Source organism: Corvus brachyrhynchos, unplaced genomic scaffold, assembly GCF_000691975.1.
Source record: "Corvus brachyrhynchos isolate BGI_N302 unplaced genomic scaffold, ASM69197v1 scaffold80, whole genome shotgun sequence".
In the NCBI taxonomy this organism is placed as follows: domain Eukaryota; kingdom Metazoa; phylum Chordata; class Aves; order Passeriformes; family Corvidae; genus Corvus; species Corvus brachyrhynchos.
Genome location: NW_008236769.1, coordinates 5,235,382 through 5,254,387, shown reverse-complemented (window position 1 = coordinate 5,254,387; position 19,006 = coordinate 5,235,382). Strand labels below are relative to the sequence as shown.

At 35.2% G+C, this 19,006-nt stretch overlaps 1 protein-coding gene across 2 annotated transcripts in view; it reads left to right on the top strand.

Moving 5' to 3' along the window:
- CPEB2 (cytoplasmic polyadenylation element binding protein 2) overlaps nt 1-19,006 on the top strand; it is a 49,429-nt gene that overhangs the window by 13,636 nt on the left and 16,787 nt on the right. Inside the window, exons 3-6 of one of the 2 annotated variants that reach the window (XM_017727609.1) lie at nt 5,023-5,073; nt 11,579-11,602; nt 15,114-15,284; nt 16,903-16,992. In XM_017727609.1, the coding sequence (XP_017583098.1) occupies nt 5,023-5,073; nt 11,579-11,602; nt 15,114-15,284; nt 16,903-16,992 (336 nt within the window). The remainder of the gene's footprint in view (nt 1-5,022; nt 5,074-11,578; nt 11,603-15,113; nt 15,285-16,902; nt 16,993-19,006) is intronic. The other variant, XM_017727610.1, reaches the window with a different exon arrangement.

The window sequence follows — 19,006 nt, the reverse complement described above, 5'->3', positions numbered from 1 at the left end:
TAGTCCTTAAAACAATTGAGAGAAGAATTAAAATGCTGATAGCCTGACATATATAGGTATTGCTAGTATAACTCTTCAGACATACCACTTGTGTACTTACTTTTCTTTTTTCCCCTTCTTCTCCCCCAAATATCAATGCATTTTGCTGTCAAGAAGCAGGAAAGTCAATGCTTTTGGGCTGAAACAGTTTATGGGGAATGCTTAGAAGCAGTGGTTATATTTTGTATGCAATATCTATTAGTACTGAGGAGGCAGTGATTTAATGGTATTCCTTATTTGCTGTTTTAAACATCTTTCTAGTAAAGACTCTGGCACAGAGAACATTGTCTTCCTTTGCATATGGAAAGTTTTGCTTTCAAAGACATTTGTTTCATATTTTGTGTTATGAAGCTCTAAAGTTTAAAGCTGCACAATTTCTTCCTAGAGTAGTTCAAATTGTGCTCAGAAAAGAGTTTCTGAGGCTGAAGAAAATAGAGAGGAAAAAATTCTCTCCCTAGTCACATAAAAGGCTTTGAGATCTTACATACAGATTTGTTTCTTCTTTCTGTCATAGAAACTTTTTTCTGATAAAAGAATATATTTAAGACTGAGAGACTGATTTGTCTGAATAGATGGACTATCAAAGAGAACCCATTTGGCCTCGTTCTGGCTTGCATAATTCATACGCAAGCATTGGAAAATGCAGTCTCCAGGCTTTCTGTAACTAGGTGTAGTCCAAACACGGGTTTGTGCTGTTGTCTTAACTGCGCTGATTCCAAAAACTATGCTTTTTGAAACTGCTGTGATCCTCAGCCATTAACGCTTACTGGGAAAAGCTTGACTTGGAAGCTTTTTTTCTTCTAGTCAGGAGATCCCTTGAAAAACAAGGAAAAAGGGTAAGGAATGTTTGATTCTCAATCTCTTCATACAATAAATGAAGACTTTTTTTAAAAATGGGGAGAGTAGACATGAAATACCAAACTTGTGAATCTGTGAGTCAGTAATGTTTAAAACAGTAATGTTTTAATATATGGGGATTCCTTCCAACAGTTTAGTTAAATAGGAGTAGAAAGTATGCATTTCTAAAAGTAGATGTGAATTTGCCTTAAAATGAAAAGTGAGTAAGCACCACTACATATATATGCTGAGAAGTTTACAAAAATTTAGATTTTCATTGCCCCTATCAGTAACATGAGATTACAGAAATGTTGCTAAAACTAAGTTTGTTAGTCTTTCCTCATGGTTTGGATTAGCAAGACTTCTAATTGGATTCAGTGGATAAACTGACCCACCAAAATTTATTTGAAGCTTTTTATTTTTTTTCTGTCCTTACAGAAGAATGCATTGAGAAATATGCACCAGGCAGGCAGTTCTGTTAATTTTAATTACATTTAGATAAGGAAGAGGAGGTTAGGTTTAATAGAGCTCTAGTTGCATAAGAAGTGTCAGGCATACCTGCTTCTTAGCAATGTTAGTTTCAATTTAATAATTCTCATGTATCATGGCTAATTAGCAGTAACATGGTGAAGTTGCAAGTTCAGGTTTGCACAGAGAAAATTTTTATAACGTGATGATCTTTCTGATACAGAATGGCAGTGTTAGGCATTGTATTTGTTCCAGATAGTAGCAGCTTATGAATTTTGGGTTCTATAGAGGGATAGTGAATTAATTACTTTCCATTTTTCAGGAATGGACTAAGTCTATTATTAAAATATTAGATATTCTCTAACTGGTAGTTGATTTCAAACTGCTCCATCATCTTTATTATTAAAACTACTTTTTTAAGCCGGTGGAGGCCACTGGAACTGCTAGAAGACCGTTGAATGGTTTATACAATTCTACATTATTGATATTGAAGCAGGATGGGATTAGATAGGATTTGTGCCTTGTTCTTAAAGTGGTGTCTTTTTTTTTTAATGTATCAAAAAAAGAGTGAAAATAGCCAGCTAAAAAGATGTATGTGATAGAAGCAAAGTAAATTGTTACAAGATGGTACTCGATCTTCTGTATTCTACATACTGATATTTTAAGTGAGGTTTAATACAGTAAATGTCCATTTACCTAGAATAACCTGTTAAAAAATACTGTGATCTGAGCTCTGTATAAAAATGAACCCAGTTTCACATGTGAGATGTTCTAAATTTATGTATGTCATGAAATTCAGGTGGACAGCCTAGAAAACAATGCATTTTAGTTCAGCAGATTAATCTGAGGGATAAGAATCTAAATTAACAATACAAATAAGTAGCAGCGATTGTGTTTTGAAAAAGTAAGTAAACATTCTATGTTTAAAATGTTCTTAAAGTTGTAAGTCCGAGTATTAGACCAGGTAGCAAATACAGGGGTTTAGTTCATCAGAATGCAGTTAAGTGTGATTTCATTGAAATAATCATGTAAAAAGACTTAGAAGTATCAATACAGCAGTGTACTGAATAGTATTACTTGTTTTCCTTTTTAGTCTTGAAGTCATTTATTATGAAATCAGGATTTTGTGTTGCAGTGGTGGGCTCAGATGCCTGATGCACTCCTTCCCTTCCACTCAGTGAGAAGTCCTTCATTATTTCAGCTTGGCATCCGTGTTTCAGATGCAGCTTATTTGTGAAGCTGTAAGGGGCGAAAAAGCAAAAGAACGCAAAAGTGGAGTTGTAAACCTAGAATTTACTATTTTTTAGAAGTTTTCTTCCCCAGGTATTGACACTGGTGGGCTTCTCTCTCTTTCTAGGCCTTAAATCTGACTTTTGTTTATGAAGTAATTACAGGGAAAAAAAACCCTGGCCTTTATCTCTCTTTCTAAATAGGAAAAGAGGATAAATTCAGATGGGGAGAAAGACTGTAACCACAGACTCAAGGAAGTTCAAGATAATGATGTCTCACAATTTCTTTTGTTGTTTTAGATAGATACAGCATTCTGATTTGCAAGGAACACCTTATATTGTTGCAAGTATTTCTATAGCAGTGTATGTAAACATGATATGACAGTGATCTTGTGAAATTCTTGCTGCTAGACAAATGAGTATTAGCCTTGCTAGAGCAAAGAACTAAGTATAGGAAAGTTGTTGTACACCAGGCTGAGCAAACCAGTGGCAGCTCCCAGATTGCAATTTAAGGATGCCTTTTTCCCAATTCTTTCACTATGCATTTCCCAGCATGCATTGCTAGAAGGGCAGAATTTTTATAGTTCCAAGAAACAGCAGGTATTGCTGTAGATGTTCAGTATGACAGAAAAATGTATTAAAACTGGACATTGTGAAGACAAGAGACATAAAGATAGAGGCTCCTACAAATGTTTTTGTTTAGCATTTTGCCTAAGTATGCTCAAAGATTCTGTAGAAGTTAGAGAAGACAACAGAGTCCTTCTGGGTGGCATTCATCTGTCCTTCTCCAGGAGCCTGCCCTAGCCTTTCAGTGCTTCCAAATTCAACAGAAAATTGTACTTACCTAATCTGCAGGTGTTCTGATACCATCCATTCTCACAATAATAAAATCTGTGGGAAGAGAAATAGTACCTAGCTGTATAAAAATCTTCTTGCCATAATGCCTGTAAATAATAGGGCTGAACAAAATTTCCTAAATTATCTTAATCTTGCTATTTTGAAGTTTTAAATTTCAGAGTTTGCAATGTGTGCATTTTCAAATTATTTTTTGGCAGAAAATTACCCTGTTGGTTTCTAAAGGAGAAGAGCAAAAATTAAACCGTATTATTTACAGATTTACAACAAAAATTTTTTTTATTCAACCCCAAAGGTGTCCCTTGGGACTCAGAAATATTTCAAGAAATTTCTAGTCTTGCTGCTAAGCTCATGGGTTTACCAGCAGTAGGGGACCAAACACAGTATGATAAGACTTTCTAGACAGCCTTAATATATAGATTGTTGACTTGGTTTTCTTTCTTTTTTTCCCCTGTGGTTTCTTTTTCTTGCAAGCCATCTACATATATATGACCCTGTAAGCATGTGTGAGTTCTACATGCCCATTGCTTCCAGACTGGGTTCTTCTTTATGCCTTTACAAGCATTCCCATTTCCTTCAAAAGATTTACCTGTTAAGTGAAAGTATTAATATATATATATATATACACACACACACACACACACACACATATATGTATGTATGTATATACATGTATATCTATTCTTCAGATTATAAGCAAGCAAGTATGTTTGAATAGCAAAATAGATGGCAATGCAGTTTTTTGCACATTAAACCACAGTTTTTCCAAACACAGCAGCTATTGTAAATGTCTCTCTAGGTCAGTGTGCACTACTGGTATGTTTGCAGCTTCCTGTAAACAGAAGAAATCTCCTTTAATAAAAAGGAATTTGTAGTGAACAGACACCTCAGCTGTGCATTTTAAACCATTCATTTAACTACTAAAGTATAATGTGCCACCAGTGTAGTAAAATGCAATTCTTGAAAAATTCTAATGTCAGGATATAAGGTTTTCATATAATTTTTTATTCAGTTTAAAATGCTGAAAATGCTAACTGTAATAGTCTTTAATTTTGTTGAATCTGTAGGTAAAAAACTGCTCTAATTTTGCTAGACTTACTGAAAAATATTACATACCAGGCTTATATGAAGTACACCAAGATGCAATCATAAATCAGTTAATAACATTTTCATGCCTTGATTGCTATTAACATGATTTTTCTTAGATTGATTCAGTAGAGAAGCACTAAGTTGTAGAAATGCCACTCTTTTAAGTGATGTGCACAGTGCAGTTATTCAGAGTCACTGTGAAAGAGACGACTAAAGCAGTCAGCACTATTTCTGGGTGTCATGAAACAAAGAGTGGCTTTATCCTATTGGAGCTGATCCCAAAGTACACTGCAGATCTTATGACCAGAGAATTAAGGTTAAGAAGTCTGTTCTTGTCAGCTTTAACTTGGGTCAAGGGTATTGTTGGTTAATGTGATTGGAGTTAAATATTACCTCTTTATTTCCCTTAGGCAAATTCTAAGCAATGATTTTTCATTATTTTTTCTAACATAATAGCTAAAAGCTCTGCATTTGTTTCGTTCTTTGGTTTTTGTTTTCTTTTAAGGTCGCTTGAGTTATCCACATCCGGGGACTGACAATCTTCTGATGTTAAATGGTAAGTTCTAATCTTATAACAGTTTCTAATTATCTCTAGCTTAGCTTAAATCTGACATGTTGGTATAAAATTATGCTATTTTATTCTGTTCCTGAATTACTTGCCTCTAGTCTTCAGCACCGATGGGACTGTTGCCATTTTTTGGAGTTGAATGGCAAGAGCTAATCTTGCAACAGCCTTTCATTATATCTAGCTTATTGGAAATCTGAAATGCTCATAATGATGCACTATTCTTTTTTGTTCTCAAGCAAACCAGGGGTATGTTTTCCAAAGAGCTGTAAGAAATCTGTTATACTGAAACAGGAATTAGAAAAATAAGAAGGCCAGAAACACATGTTTTTCTGTACTGGGAAAATAAAGAGTGAACTAGATACTTTGTATTAGACTCATGTGAAATAACTTTTTTTTTTTGTTGGGGTTTTTGGAAGTGGCTTTGTCAAGCATGTGTCTACCGTGAAATATGCTGAAGTTAGAGTTCATGTTCATGTTCCTCTCCTAGTAGGTCAAACTTCATGAACATCTGCTATTCAGTGAAGGCATGAACTTTAGCCTTTGTTCAAGGCTAAAGAAGGAAGCACAGCTTGGTAATCCATCTAAGTCAATAATAAATCAGGGGTTTTGCACACAGTGTTTTCTACATTTGGAGAAATTAGAGCTGTAGTGCAACAGCTTCTCTAGATTAGAAAACATGGAAGCTGTTGTACACAAAGGAAGTACACTTGTCATTGACTTGATGAATCTAAATGTTAGCAGTAGAGATATTTTTATTAAAAATATGGTCAGTATATGTTTTTTCAGGATTGAAATTGTGTGGAAGGGGTTTTTTGGGGTTTTATTTTTAATTGCCTTGCCCGTTTTGCACAATCATTTACACTTGTGCAAATGGATGTAAAATTTAAACAAATACGTATTTTCCCTGTGTAGCACCGAGTAAATGTTTAAAATCTTAAGGAAATTAAGGTTTAGCTTTATACCCAGTAAAGGAAAATACTGCACAATGGACATTTGAAGAAGTAGATCCTTTGGTATTGAATGGGTAACTTTAGGATAATGGAATATCTTGAAAAGAAAAAATAGGTACTCAACTATTGAAATAAAATCAGTGTTTAGCCAACACAGTCTTGATTCCTCTACGCTGAGTATCAACGTGCTTGCTGTCACAACATATACAACATTAAACTTTTTGTATTTAACTACAGCTTTAAGACCTATTCTGCAAACTGGTTTGTTCAGGTGATACATGTGCAGTTGTCGTTATCTGCTGCTGTACAAGGAAGTGTTAGATGGGAAGGTATTAAGAGAAACAAATTCTTCAATAAGATGGGTGCAAGAAATTAATATTTTAATTCTTTTTATTTTTACTTAGAATGTTGAACTTCTCTTTTTAGAGTTTTGCATGCTGAAAAGCACATGGGAAGTATTCTAACTCTGGAATAGGTCGGAAAAAAGGGGTTTGTTGTTACCATGGACGCTAGGAAAACACAGTGGTACCAGTCTATCGTGAAACCTTACCACAAAGCTAGAAAGAACATGCACTGAAGAATATCTTGCTTTTAACGCTGATGTGGTTTCTCTTGTACTTTGAAAGGTAGCACTTAGTGTGACTGCTGTCCTCTTAAAAAGCTGCAATATTATTTTCAGCCTTCAGTAGGTGAGATAAAAATAACAGTTTGAGTATCTAAAAGGTGCTGCAGCACATAATGTTTAAAATTATGCCCTTTAGAACTTAATTCAGAGCCTTGTTGTAGACACCTATTCTGTATCACATAGCTGGAGTCTGATGTGGCTGTCGGTGCAGGCCAGTGCAGTCGGGAACACTCTTCAGATTGGTGTGTCTTAACTGCAGCTTCGTACAGCTCAAGCACAGAAGCACTGGGAACAGTTTTTTGGAAGCTCCAGCTGCTCAAACTCAGCACAACCTTTCTTTCGTAGCAGGAATTGAGGGGCTTCCTCCAGATGTGCAGTAATGAGAATTATGGTTTGAACACCTATGAAGTTGTAGACTTCAATTTCCTTCTCCACTTAGGTGGATTCAAGCTAACATTTCCCTCTATCCCTGTAACTGATGCCTAAGAGGGAGAATTGGGAGAAGAAGAGTTGGTAATTCAAATACTCACATTTGTACCTTAGTTTCTCAGTAAGTACTGTAGTAGCTGTGAGGAGGAGTAGGAATACCAGACCTTCATAAAAGCAAATCACAAATATTTTTAAACATCCTCAGTATGCATGCACTTATACTTAACACTGACCCTCTCTGAATTTTAGCTGGATTAATTTCAGTGAATTGGTATCTCTGGATCCCAGAAAGGTTCTGGCGTGAGCCAGGCTGAAATTGTGCAGCCCTTTTAAGACAAAGCAATTCTAGATAAAACTTTTTTTTAGGTAATTTTTCGTCTTCTTAAATGATAGAATTTTTTCCAAGTCATTTAAAGTGTGCTTACTGAACTGTACCTAATATTAATATTTACAGTTTTCATTATTTAAATTAATGAAATGAACCAAAGGAAACCTGATTTATGTGTTTTAATAAATTATGTATATTATAATTATATATCTGTTTCAGCTTAAGCTGTAAAAAAAGCAATGCATTTTTAATGACTGTTATCTCTCAAAAGTCAAAAAAAAGATACTTTAAAATACCTGAGTGCATCTTTGTCAGCTTAGAGAGAACATTTTTGAAAGTAATGATGCAAGAGTCAAGTTTATTGGGATGTAGGGTGTTTTTCCCCATTACAGGGTTCCCTCCACCTTCTGTAGTTTTAATGCATTGAATTTTTTCAGTGACTATTGAAATGTAATTCCACGTTTGATTAGTTTAGCAAGGGCATATTAGACTTCTTAGAGATACTATAAGTGGTTGTGCTTGTAAAGAAAGCTGGTTTACTTCAAACAGAAATTACTAAACTTCCTATACAGGAATTGCTAAATGGGCTTCTGTAGCCTTTTAGGCATGCCAAGCTTGAATGGTCAGAGTGATGTCTTTCAGCCTTAAAATCTATGAAGATGTTATTTTTAAAGAAATTTAAATGGAATTTGGGCACCCAAATCCAATAGAATAAAATGGGAATTAGGCACCTACCCCTTTTAGTCTAGACTCTTGGAAATTGTTGCTATAATTGTTTATGGATTTCTTTAAATTACAATTATTAATGGAAAAGGCTGCATCATGTCTGTCGCTATTCGATTGTTATGTCGGAATGTTAATGACAAATAGTATTTTATCTTTCTATAAACTTCACAGTTATCTTTGTAAGAAGTTTGCCTGGTAGTTTTTCCTGATATACAACATAGTATTTTTAATTCAGCTCTGTCATTCAGTTGAGTTACTTCAATATGTGCGTATCTTATCTCTGGTACATATTGGAAATATGTGTCTGAATAAAATGAAACAATACATTTGGTATCTTTGTGGTAGCATTGCTCACATAACGTACAAGTTCTACTGTCTTGATGTTAGATAAGCATGCACAGAAAATGTATTTACTTCTGTCTTAAATTTGTGAGCTGATTTACATTGCAGAAAGGGGGATTTTAATTTTTCCCATGCGTATAAGCTGTATTAGTAGGCAACTTCAGGGGTATAGAAAAATAAGGTTTTAGCTAAAAAGGGAATATCTTTGTTGTATATGCAATGAAGATATTCCCTTAATTTTGGAAGGTTCCAGTGTTACTGGATTTCATTTTTGTTGGGCTTCATTATAATTCTTGTATGTGTTGCCTAATTTATATTTTCTAGAATAAATGTGTCTTTCATGCATTCTCACTCATTTGAAATCCTTCCAAGTTACTGGCTAATTAAAATACCCAGCTTTATAAACTAAAAGACAAATTTCTCTATGACTTACTGTTTGGACAAGTTAAGGAAAACAGTTTAATCTCTCCTGTTTTGTTGCTGTAAATCATTTATTTGCCTACAGTGTCTGGCCTCTTCCAAAAGAGCTGTCTTCCCTGCAATTATTTATCTATAAACATATGCACTGATTATGTGTATGTTAGATACATCTGTGTAATCTGGATGTATAGATAAACCTGTAATTAAATGTATTTATACAGGTGCCATGCTCTGTAAGGTGTAAAACATTATATGCATATTATTCTAATAAATACAGAAATTCTGCATTTTTCTAGATGCAGAGTAGCACTAGATCCCTCCCCAGAGTAGTTTGTAATCTAAATGAGCAAGATGGTTAAATTTTAGGGAGGAAGGTTTGCGATACAAGTAAAGTAAGTGATGTGACAACATCAGGTAGTTTTTCTCCTGTTTTCCCTGATTTCATTGTTTCGCTGAAGCAAGAAATACACAGATAACTTTGGTACATCATTGTAATTTCCATATGTATAAATACTGCAGCGTCTACCATTTTAAGTTCAACTGCATTGGGGTTTTTAACATTTTAATAACCCTTTTTTTGATTTTCCTTAAAATTACTGTTGCCTTTTTTTGAATGTACAAAGAAAAATACTTCACTTGTTCTGTAACAAAATATTTTTCAGCATATCAGCTTGTCTTAACTGTGAAAATGTAAGAAGATAGCTGAGCTGGTTTGGTGGGCTGAAAGGGGCAGAAGAGAAGAAAAGCAGTGTCCTGACACTTGTGCCTAAAGATGAATATTAGTATGCATCACTCTATTATCCTTTGAGAGAGACCACAGCGCTGCAACCATTGCTGTGAATGGGATGCACTTGAATTTTCCTGCTTACTCTAGTTTTATTTGTGGATGGAATTACAGAGAAGAAAAAAAAAAAGGCGTGTAGGGGTTAGGCGAGGGCTTAGTGACGCTACTGCTAATGCTATGTGGGAGTCACTTTGGCCAGGAGTCAGAGAAGATTTGTACATGCTGCAACACTGACACAGAGCTGCGTGTCTTCTGAGGGCCTGGCTTCAGGGACAAAATGTGTCTGAAGTTCAGCATCAGTCTCCCCAGCACCTAGTGAGAGAGCTGGTCACACATAAGAATACACTATTTTGTGGATTCTATTTTGATGTCGGAAATCTAAATGAAAGTGTTTCTACTTGGTTAGATACCCATGTCTCTTTCAGAAAGTGTTTTTTTTCTGTTTTGGCTTACTAGTAGAAAGTTGGAGGATCTGAAAACCTTGAAGCAAAAACTGTTCCCTTCAGTAATAATAATTTCAGGTGAGAGAGAATAAATGTAAAAGCAAGTTCAGTGCAAGTTGGATAGAAAGATGATGACTGTTGTGTAAAAAATAACTGTTCTAAGGGAGAAAAAACAAAGATTTTTCAGAATTCTGTAAGCAATCCACTGAATTTCTAGTCAGAAGAGATCAAGGTAACAAAGGAAAAAAAAAGTTACATTTAATAAAATTTTTGAAAACCCCTAATCAAATAGGAGGTACCAGGATATAAGTATTTCATAATATGAGAATGGAACAATGAATGACATTTATGAATCAGTGATTTTATGCGTCTGTACGTATTTCAGTGGCCCAGAACAACAGTTGCTTTTAGGAGAATTGTATGTACAGATGCCTCATAAAATCACAACAATAATGTCAAGACATGGCAGTCTGTTCCTAAATGTTGCTATGACATTATGGTTAATAGTAACATTATCTATTTGGATACTTAACCTATACTGTATAATGATTAAAGTATTTTTTCTCAGATACCGAGTCTGTGAAACAGGAATAGAAAATACTTTGTGGAAATGTAACTAAGAAATTACACAAAGCTTAACAGTTTCTGTATTAGTAATCTGTCTATTTTTAGTTTTTTAGCCTTCAGGCAGAGAAGCAATCAGTATGGTCTTCTGAACTGTAGCTACAACCATGATCTCTTTAAGAATCTTACAAAACTCCAAAGTTAGGAAAATCTTGGATTTACTTGCAGTCTGTGCAAAATTGTTGCTTTGCCTTTGTGCAGTGTTTTTGATACAATGCTATTTCTTGTGACTTGTGCCCTGATTTCGTTTGCTACCACAAGGCATCTTTTGTTTCAAACAAAACCTTGCAGTTAATTTTCTGCTAGGTCTTTTCATGAAAAAGGAAGGTCACGGCTTACAGCATTTGCATTGTCACTGTAAAGGACTGCACAAACTGTTCCATGTGGACCAGGATGTTTCTGTGATTTATTTAACACTTGCTACATGCTTTTTACAGTAGTATTATCCTTTTTACAATTTCAGTACCCTCTGTGTGTTATTTAGGCACTTGTGTAAGATACAAATTACATTTTGAGGAGAATTGCAAAGTTGCCATAATTAATTCATCCATAATTAACATGAAGTGAAGATGACATTTAAAGATGTTGAAATATTTGAAAGAATGTTCTTTACAGCTGGTGCTAACATCAGTTTAGTAGTAAAATAGTATGGTATTTATGTGAGACTTCAATGCATTCTCATCTACAATTATCAGTACCAAATACAGATGCAGATTTTTACTTACTGCTTACCCACATGGTTCTTCGTATCTTAAATATTTTAGTATGTGGGCATGATACAGTTATTTGACATTTTACAATTTGTCCTTTGTTTGCATGCAGCGAGGAGTTATGGGCGAAGACGAGGTAATTCACTTCTATTTGTTACAGTTCAATTAATTCTGATCTGTTACCGATCATTATGATTAATTAATCCAGATTGTTGATTGTAATTGCTTATCTGCATGTTGTCTTAGTTTGGGGAAGATGGAGGGTGTGAGGGAAGGAGGAGTGCAGTCTGGATTGTTATGATCATTGTTCTCTTAGTGTCTGAATTGGAAATATTTTAACCCATTAAAAACTGCAGTTCTAATCATAATTTAGTTCATGCTAATGGCTACTGCTTGCAGTCATTGCCCCCTTTAAAAGTATACAGTTTGCTAGTTGTCCTTCTAACTCATCTCCTTTTGCTTCTGTAGAAGCAGTAATGTACAGAGTAAAAACTAAAAGCCTTTCATAAACTTAGCCAGAAATCTAGTAGACTGCTCTTAGAAGTAGTAAACAGATCTTCATAGTATAAGCAAATACATGCTCACTAACCTTGAAAAAGCTGTATGGTTTTAACTACAATAGGTTGTGACCTGAAGTTATTATAAAGACCATGTAAAACATGCAAAAAAAAAACCTGCCAAGATCTTTGGTAGCTTCTGGTATTCACCACATATACATCAGTTCATGTGTCTGTCTTGGTTTCTGCATTGGTTCATAACTGATTGCTTGGTAGCCATAATCTAGAGAAGGATGATGATGTAGATCATGGTCTGTGGATATAAGAGTACAATTGTTTTGACAATTCCTGTCAGATTCTGCTTGTTTTGTTACTTTCATAAAACAAAAAGAAACAAGTGTTTAGAAGGGCTTACCCTTTTTCTTCATATCATCAGGAGAAATGTGAAAGCCTATTGAAATGGAAAAACAAATCACCATTTTGCTTTCTTTATCTGAGAGACATTTAAAAGTGAAGAGGATGGGGAATAAAGTATTAGGAGTCATATAGACCATATTACTCTGAAAGTGTTTATCCATTGTCTTTCATGCCACCTTAGCTCTAAGAGGAATATAGTGCTTTCAGCAAACCTTTACCCACATTAAAGCAAAACTGAGCTCTCTGGTATAACTTCAGAACATGTTCTCCTGGTTTTATTTGTAAAGAACAATCCTCATTGTTCTTAGATTTTAACATGGGTCTGTGGGTAAAAATAAATTACTCTGAGGATTATTCTGTGACTATTTTCCCTGTTATATACTTGTTTATATTGTAAGTTTTATTGTCTAAGAAGCACTTCTTATAAACCAAGATAAATTAAAGTAATTTTAGGTTTAAGATGCTGAGACTAACTCTCCTGTATTAGTAGAATGTCTTAAAATTTCCACTTTGCAGTTTCCTGCAGGTTCCTGCAATATGAGTCTTACTTCTTCCATTATTGCACTTACTCCTGTCACTGTCATTATGGTAACAGCTCCATCTTCTCCATCATTCACATTAGTAATTCAGAAATTCATTGCATCCCCCTTTTTTGGTTGTGCAGCCAAATCTTACTACTTGTTCATATACATCTTTAAAATTTGATCATTCTTACTTGTCTTCATAACTCAAATTCATATCCACATTATGCAGCTGCTACCGTCTTCTGAGATTGCTCCTCTTATGCCTAAATAGGTGATACACAAGAAGAATCTGCTTGCCTGCTTCATCCAGCTATGTTAGCTTTGTGTCTCCCTTGCTTGCTCACTTTTCTGCCCCATTGAGCACCAGCTACATGCTTCCACTTTCTAAGGCACTCTGCTGATGTGTTACAGACCTGTTGTGTCCTTACGATATGCTCCCCACTAGTCATTCTCAAACATGCCTATCACCAATTCTAATGGAAAGGAGGAGCCTACTACAGCTTTCTGCGTTTGCTGTGCTCCTCTCCATCAGATGCCTGCTGAAGACACAGATATGCCACCATAAAAATGATGTAGTTAACAGTCTTTGTTACTTGGTACATTCCTGCAGTCCTGCTTTTAATTCTGTGCTCCTTGTGATATTTTATGATATTTGGTTGTTTTATATCATCCTATGTTTTCATTCAGTTTTTCATTGAGATACAATAGAAGGGTCACTAGGCATTACCATAACATAGGTTATTTGTCATAACATTTGCTGTATGTTCTCCAGCCTTGTCTTTTAACCACCTGATTTCTCAGATGGTCTTCTGGAAATGAAGGGCTTTCCTACTGCTCTCAGCCCCAGTTGGTCAGCACTGGATCTGCTGGTGTTTCTAACCAGGCTTTTCTGGTAATGTCACCCTGAGTGGGGAGAATTAAAGACTGCAGTACTGCTTACAGCCAAAGTACTGCAGACTCAGCTGTCAGGGACCTACTGCTCCTGCCTATGGGTTTTCAGTGGGTGAATCTGGAAGAAGTTGGCCATTTAAGATTAAAAACTAGCTTGTTTCCCAAAAGTGTGCTGAGTTGTTTTTTGGTTTGGCTTCTTGCTTCTTTTGGGAAAACAGTTGAATGAATTAATAATTGTTTTTTAAGTGAGTGGCAAACAGGAAAAAATGGCATTTCAGAAGAAGTGGTGATGTGGACTATCTGTTTTGCTTCACAAATTCCTTCTTTTGGGGCTTTTTGCAGTTAAAAGACTGACTTCTGATTTTGAAACTGCCATTAACCTTAATGTTGCTGACCTAAAGCAATAAAAGATTAAATATGCCAAGATGAATATCCTGGTCTTCTAATTTTTTTTTTGTTTGGAGTTCTATAAAATTTGTAAATGTGAAATAGGGAAGAAATAAATGGAAATATGAAATAGGGAAGAATTACCATATTTTCACTTCCCTCTGCCCTCTAAGTGTCTGTTTGGGTCAGATTGCATTTGCAAAGCCGTCCTGTGAACTTCCAGATTTTGCACTTGCTTTGCAGGGTAACAGTAAACTCACTGCTACATGTTAGGAAGCACCACAAGGCTTCCCTCCAAAACTGTGGTAAATTGAGAGTGAGAAGGATAAGTCAGCACTGTGACTCATTTTTCAAGTGTTACGTTTTGCACATTTACTAAAATTCTCTTACTTTCTTAGAAATTGAATCTATTCTTAATATCAGCTTCAGATACCTTTAGAAGATATACCTGATTGAAACTTGTTATTGTGACCATAATGTTTCTGTTTCCGTATTCAATTAAAATTTAAGGGTTTTAGACATGCAGTAGTCAGTCATTCAGGTGGAAGAAGTTACCAGTTTATTTTGTAGCTAAACCAAAGGCAGACTAATGAACTTACTTAAGCAATCTGTAGTATTTTCTCTTCATAAATAATACCCTTTGTTTAAAATAAAATTACTACTTTCCTGCCGGATGCAGCAGAGCAACTACCATATAATATAGTATGAATTATTACACTTGGAGTGATGTCAGCTTGCAATCTTGAAATTCTATTTTGAAGTTTTAATTTTTTCATTCTCTTAATTTTCTTTAAACTAATGACAACTTTTCTAATATCTTCATATTTTCATTTTGACTCTCCAGACTGCTATTCCCCCATTCCCTAAAATTACACAACCACGTACTGCCACAAAATTATTTTAATGTACATTACTATCTTTTCTTTTTAAGGCCGTTCTTCCCTCTTCCCAATAGATGATGGCTTGCTGGACGATGGTCATAGTGATCAAGTTGGAGTCCTGAATTCCCCTACCTGCTATTCAGCTCATCAGAACGGAGAACGAATTGAGCGTTTTTCTCGGAAAGTGTTTGTTGGAGGTCTTCCACCAGATATTGATGAAGGTGAGCTGCCTGAAAACTAAGCAGACTTAAGTTTGGAGGGAGAGACAAAGAGAGGTCATGAAAAACCTGACTGAAGTAGTAAAAATAAGGCACTCAGCAAAATAATGTGGTGCAAAAGGCTATAACTATATGTTCTTTATATAAGTTGATGGGTGTGTTGAGCTTATTATCTCTCTTCCTGGTTTTGGGATGGTGCAGTTGTTTCTGATTCTGCACTTGCAGATCACGGAGCTGCATGTAATGCCTGGAGTGTGTGCTCCTGCTTATCTTGCATATTCCTTTCAAATACATCTTTCCTTTCAAATGATCTCAGCCCCCCTCTATCTGTGCCTGCTTTATTTTGTATTAATAGAAAACTTCCACTCGTAAATGAATTTCATATTCTATTTTGCTATTACCTGAAGATCTCAGCAGTGGCATAGAAACGTTACTGTTATTCCTGATGAGAAATAGAGAAACTTAGGCAGAGCAAGGTGAAGTGGCAGAGCACTCTTGATGCATCGAACAGAGACTGTACTGCAGAAACTCAGATTGTTAAGTGATGCAATTGAAATTGCTTTGTACACCAGTGGTGATTTGAAGTAATTGTGCTGTTTAATAAGAGGTTTCTCCTGTGCAGATAAATGTAAATTGCATGTTAACTTTCTAACGTAAACAGAAGTCCCTTTAGGAGGTTCATTGTAATCCTAGAATAATGTGCAAACCAAATAAGCTGACTGTGTTTAATTAACTTTCAGACATGGAAAGACCAGATTTTGGTTCCATTTTCATTGAGATGCTCTCCTACAATGTACTAAGGGATTTATTTTAATACACTTCAGCACAGTTGTCTGTAATACAAATGCTAAACAAAAACACATGGAAATAACATTTTATTTCTTTCCTCCCTTTTCATATGAAGACCGGAGGATATGACTGAAAGAAATTGAGCATATTTATATTTGTGTTGCTGCTTTTATATAGTTTAGAGTATTTTTTTCTCATGGCCAAGGCTTTTCCAGTCAGTGACATGTAGGTGTGGCTGGGATAGAAAGACATCATAAAGTTGTGCAGTGGGAATAGTAGATCTTGCAACAAGACTATTCATGGTTGTTAGAAGCACCTCTAAATAGACAATTTTAAATTTCTGTCTCTGATACAAGCATAGTACCTGCTATAGGACAGATATCCTGTATATATTTCCTATCTGTAGGGAACTGTTAGCATATTTATTGTGGTGTTACTTGGTGTATAAATATCTACTTACAAAGCTCTGAACTGTACATCACTAAACAGTAAATTGATTTGATTTCATCCAAACCAGATTCTGATTTGAATTTAGGGAGGTACCATGCAAGTTTTCATGAATGGCTTTAGTTGCCCATATGCTTCTGAAATGCTGCTGTTTTTAAGTAACAAAAAACAAATGTAAGATTAAAATCACCACAAATACATTGTATAAATATTAACACCTTGGAAGATAACATCTATTTTAAGTTTTTTGTTTATGAAACTCTAAATTTTGTTCTTTTTCCCATGAAATGTCAACCTTTGCTAGAAACAAAGGTCTTTGCTTGATAGTACTTTTTCATTGAGTTATGTTATTTACTTTAATTGCAATTATTGTACTTGTTTTTAGATGAAATTACTGCCAGCTTCAGACGATTTGGGCCCTTGGTAGTAGACTGGCCTCACAAAGCAGAGAGCAAGTCCTATTTTCCACCAAAAGGTAAGAGTTGGAAGGTTTTTATCTGTCACTGAGTGCAAATCTTGCTCTGGGAAACTGTCTCATCTTTTTCCAGAGGGTATAATTTACAGTCCCTGTGAACAGTTAAATCCATTTCAGTGCAGGTTCAGATATAGTTCCTTTACATACTGAGTCTAAAACCTGTTGTTTTGCACCTGTGCCTGATCAGGTCAGCAGTGTGTAGTTGTATGTGTCATTGATCATCAGTTCTGTATTTGCATTTCTGTCTAGTTTCCAAAACTGAAATTCGGTCAAATTTTTTAAGACTAAATCTTAGATAAATCTTTTCCTAGGAAGTTAAAGACGGGAAGCCGAAGGATGCATTTGGTTATCCAGTCAAGATAATCACATACTTTGCATCTTTCACTTTTAGGATGTGAACTTCCTACTGAAGCACTAATCTTTTTTGATAAATGATTAAATATTGATTTTTTTTTAAACTATTTCTAGTGTTGCTGTTAGACTAGATTTTTTTACTATTACTTACAAAGCATTGGAAAAACCATTCTGTAGGTTAAGTAGTTAAATTATGTAAGATATCTGTACGTGTACAGTCATGTATTTTTACATATAAAATAAATGCAGAAGTGTGATCCAGACTTGAAAGCAATGCAGAGATTATTGATTTTGTAGAGAAGGCAGCAATTCATTCTTTCTGTGGAATGTAGGAATGACAAATGTAGTATAGTTCTTCTGTAAACTGATTCTTTATTTATCTGTGCATCTATGCTGGGGAAAAGACAGGATTATTATCCCCGATGGCCCCTCTAAAGAGTGGGAAATGGAATTGAAAGCATTTGAATAGCATTTATGAATGCTACATGGAAATTCTAAGACAAACAAAGAGACTTTGGCTTTTTTGATTGTCAGCCCAGCACACAAAGCTAGTGTCAAGTTAAATTTGATTATCTTAAAGACTGCATCTCTCTTCATAAATTACCAAGAGAAATTCTCAAGGAACTCTTTGAAGAAGATGCATCTCACAGAGTCTGTGATGAATATACAGAAGACAGAAGATGTAATATATTCTTACCTGAAAGGAGTGGATTCTGGCATTTGTTTCCAAGGTGATAGTCCTGTCTCAGCATATGAACATCTTGAGGATGTATTTCCAGACTTCCTTATTTGATGAAGCTTTTTGATATAGTTGGGTTATTTATAATTACCACAGTAAGAGAAAAAAAAACCCCCAACTATATTGTAAGCAGAGCTTCTTAAAAGCAGAGAAGCAAATAGAAGAACTTAAGTGTGTTGATCTAATCAATTCAGGAAACATTTGCAACCTAAGTGGTAAGTTGATTTCTCATGATTAACTGGTCCTTACTTGAAAAATAATAGCATTTACTGTTCTTCAGTCTTAACACTTCAGCCTAATTTTCAGTTTGCTGCATTATTCAGTATTTTTTGTAAATAGCCTAACACATTTAAAATGGAGTGTAGATTTCTCTTTGTAAATACTCTGGAAAGATACAACTGCTGACTGGTAGTGTGTGTGTCTCTCTTTTGTTCAATGCAATACATATGACCCATGATTATTTTGTAGAGGAATTTCATTAAAAATTGTCTTTCATTAGTATTACTTGTGTGGACAGACAAGAACCATGTATACATATATTAATAAGGTGTCTGAAGCGGCTAAGGATAGGCAAAATAAAGCTTTGAGATCAATCAGTAGCAACCAGTTGAGAAATACATACTATATTAGCTCAGGGAATTAATGTTATTATTTTCAATCCCCATTTTCTAAATTGTCACTCTGCATGAAATCAATTCAGTGCCTATGTTTTTCTTTGTTCAGTCTCATTAGAGATTTGCTGTAGTATTGGTTTCCAAAGACATCTCAGAATTATGTCATTCTGGACTGATTCATGTAAGTCTTCTCTGTGGTGAAGAGATGCAGCCTGGGGGTTTTTTTCTTACTGTTGTTCAGTTTTTCAGGCTGTGCTTCCTTCCAAGCTCTCTGCTTACAGAAGGTCCTGAGGGAAGGCCAAGTTCG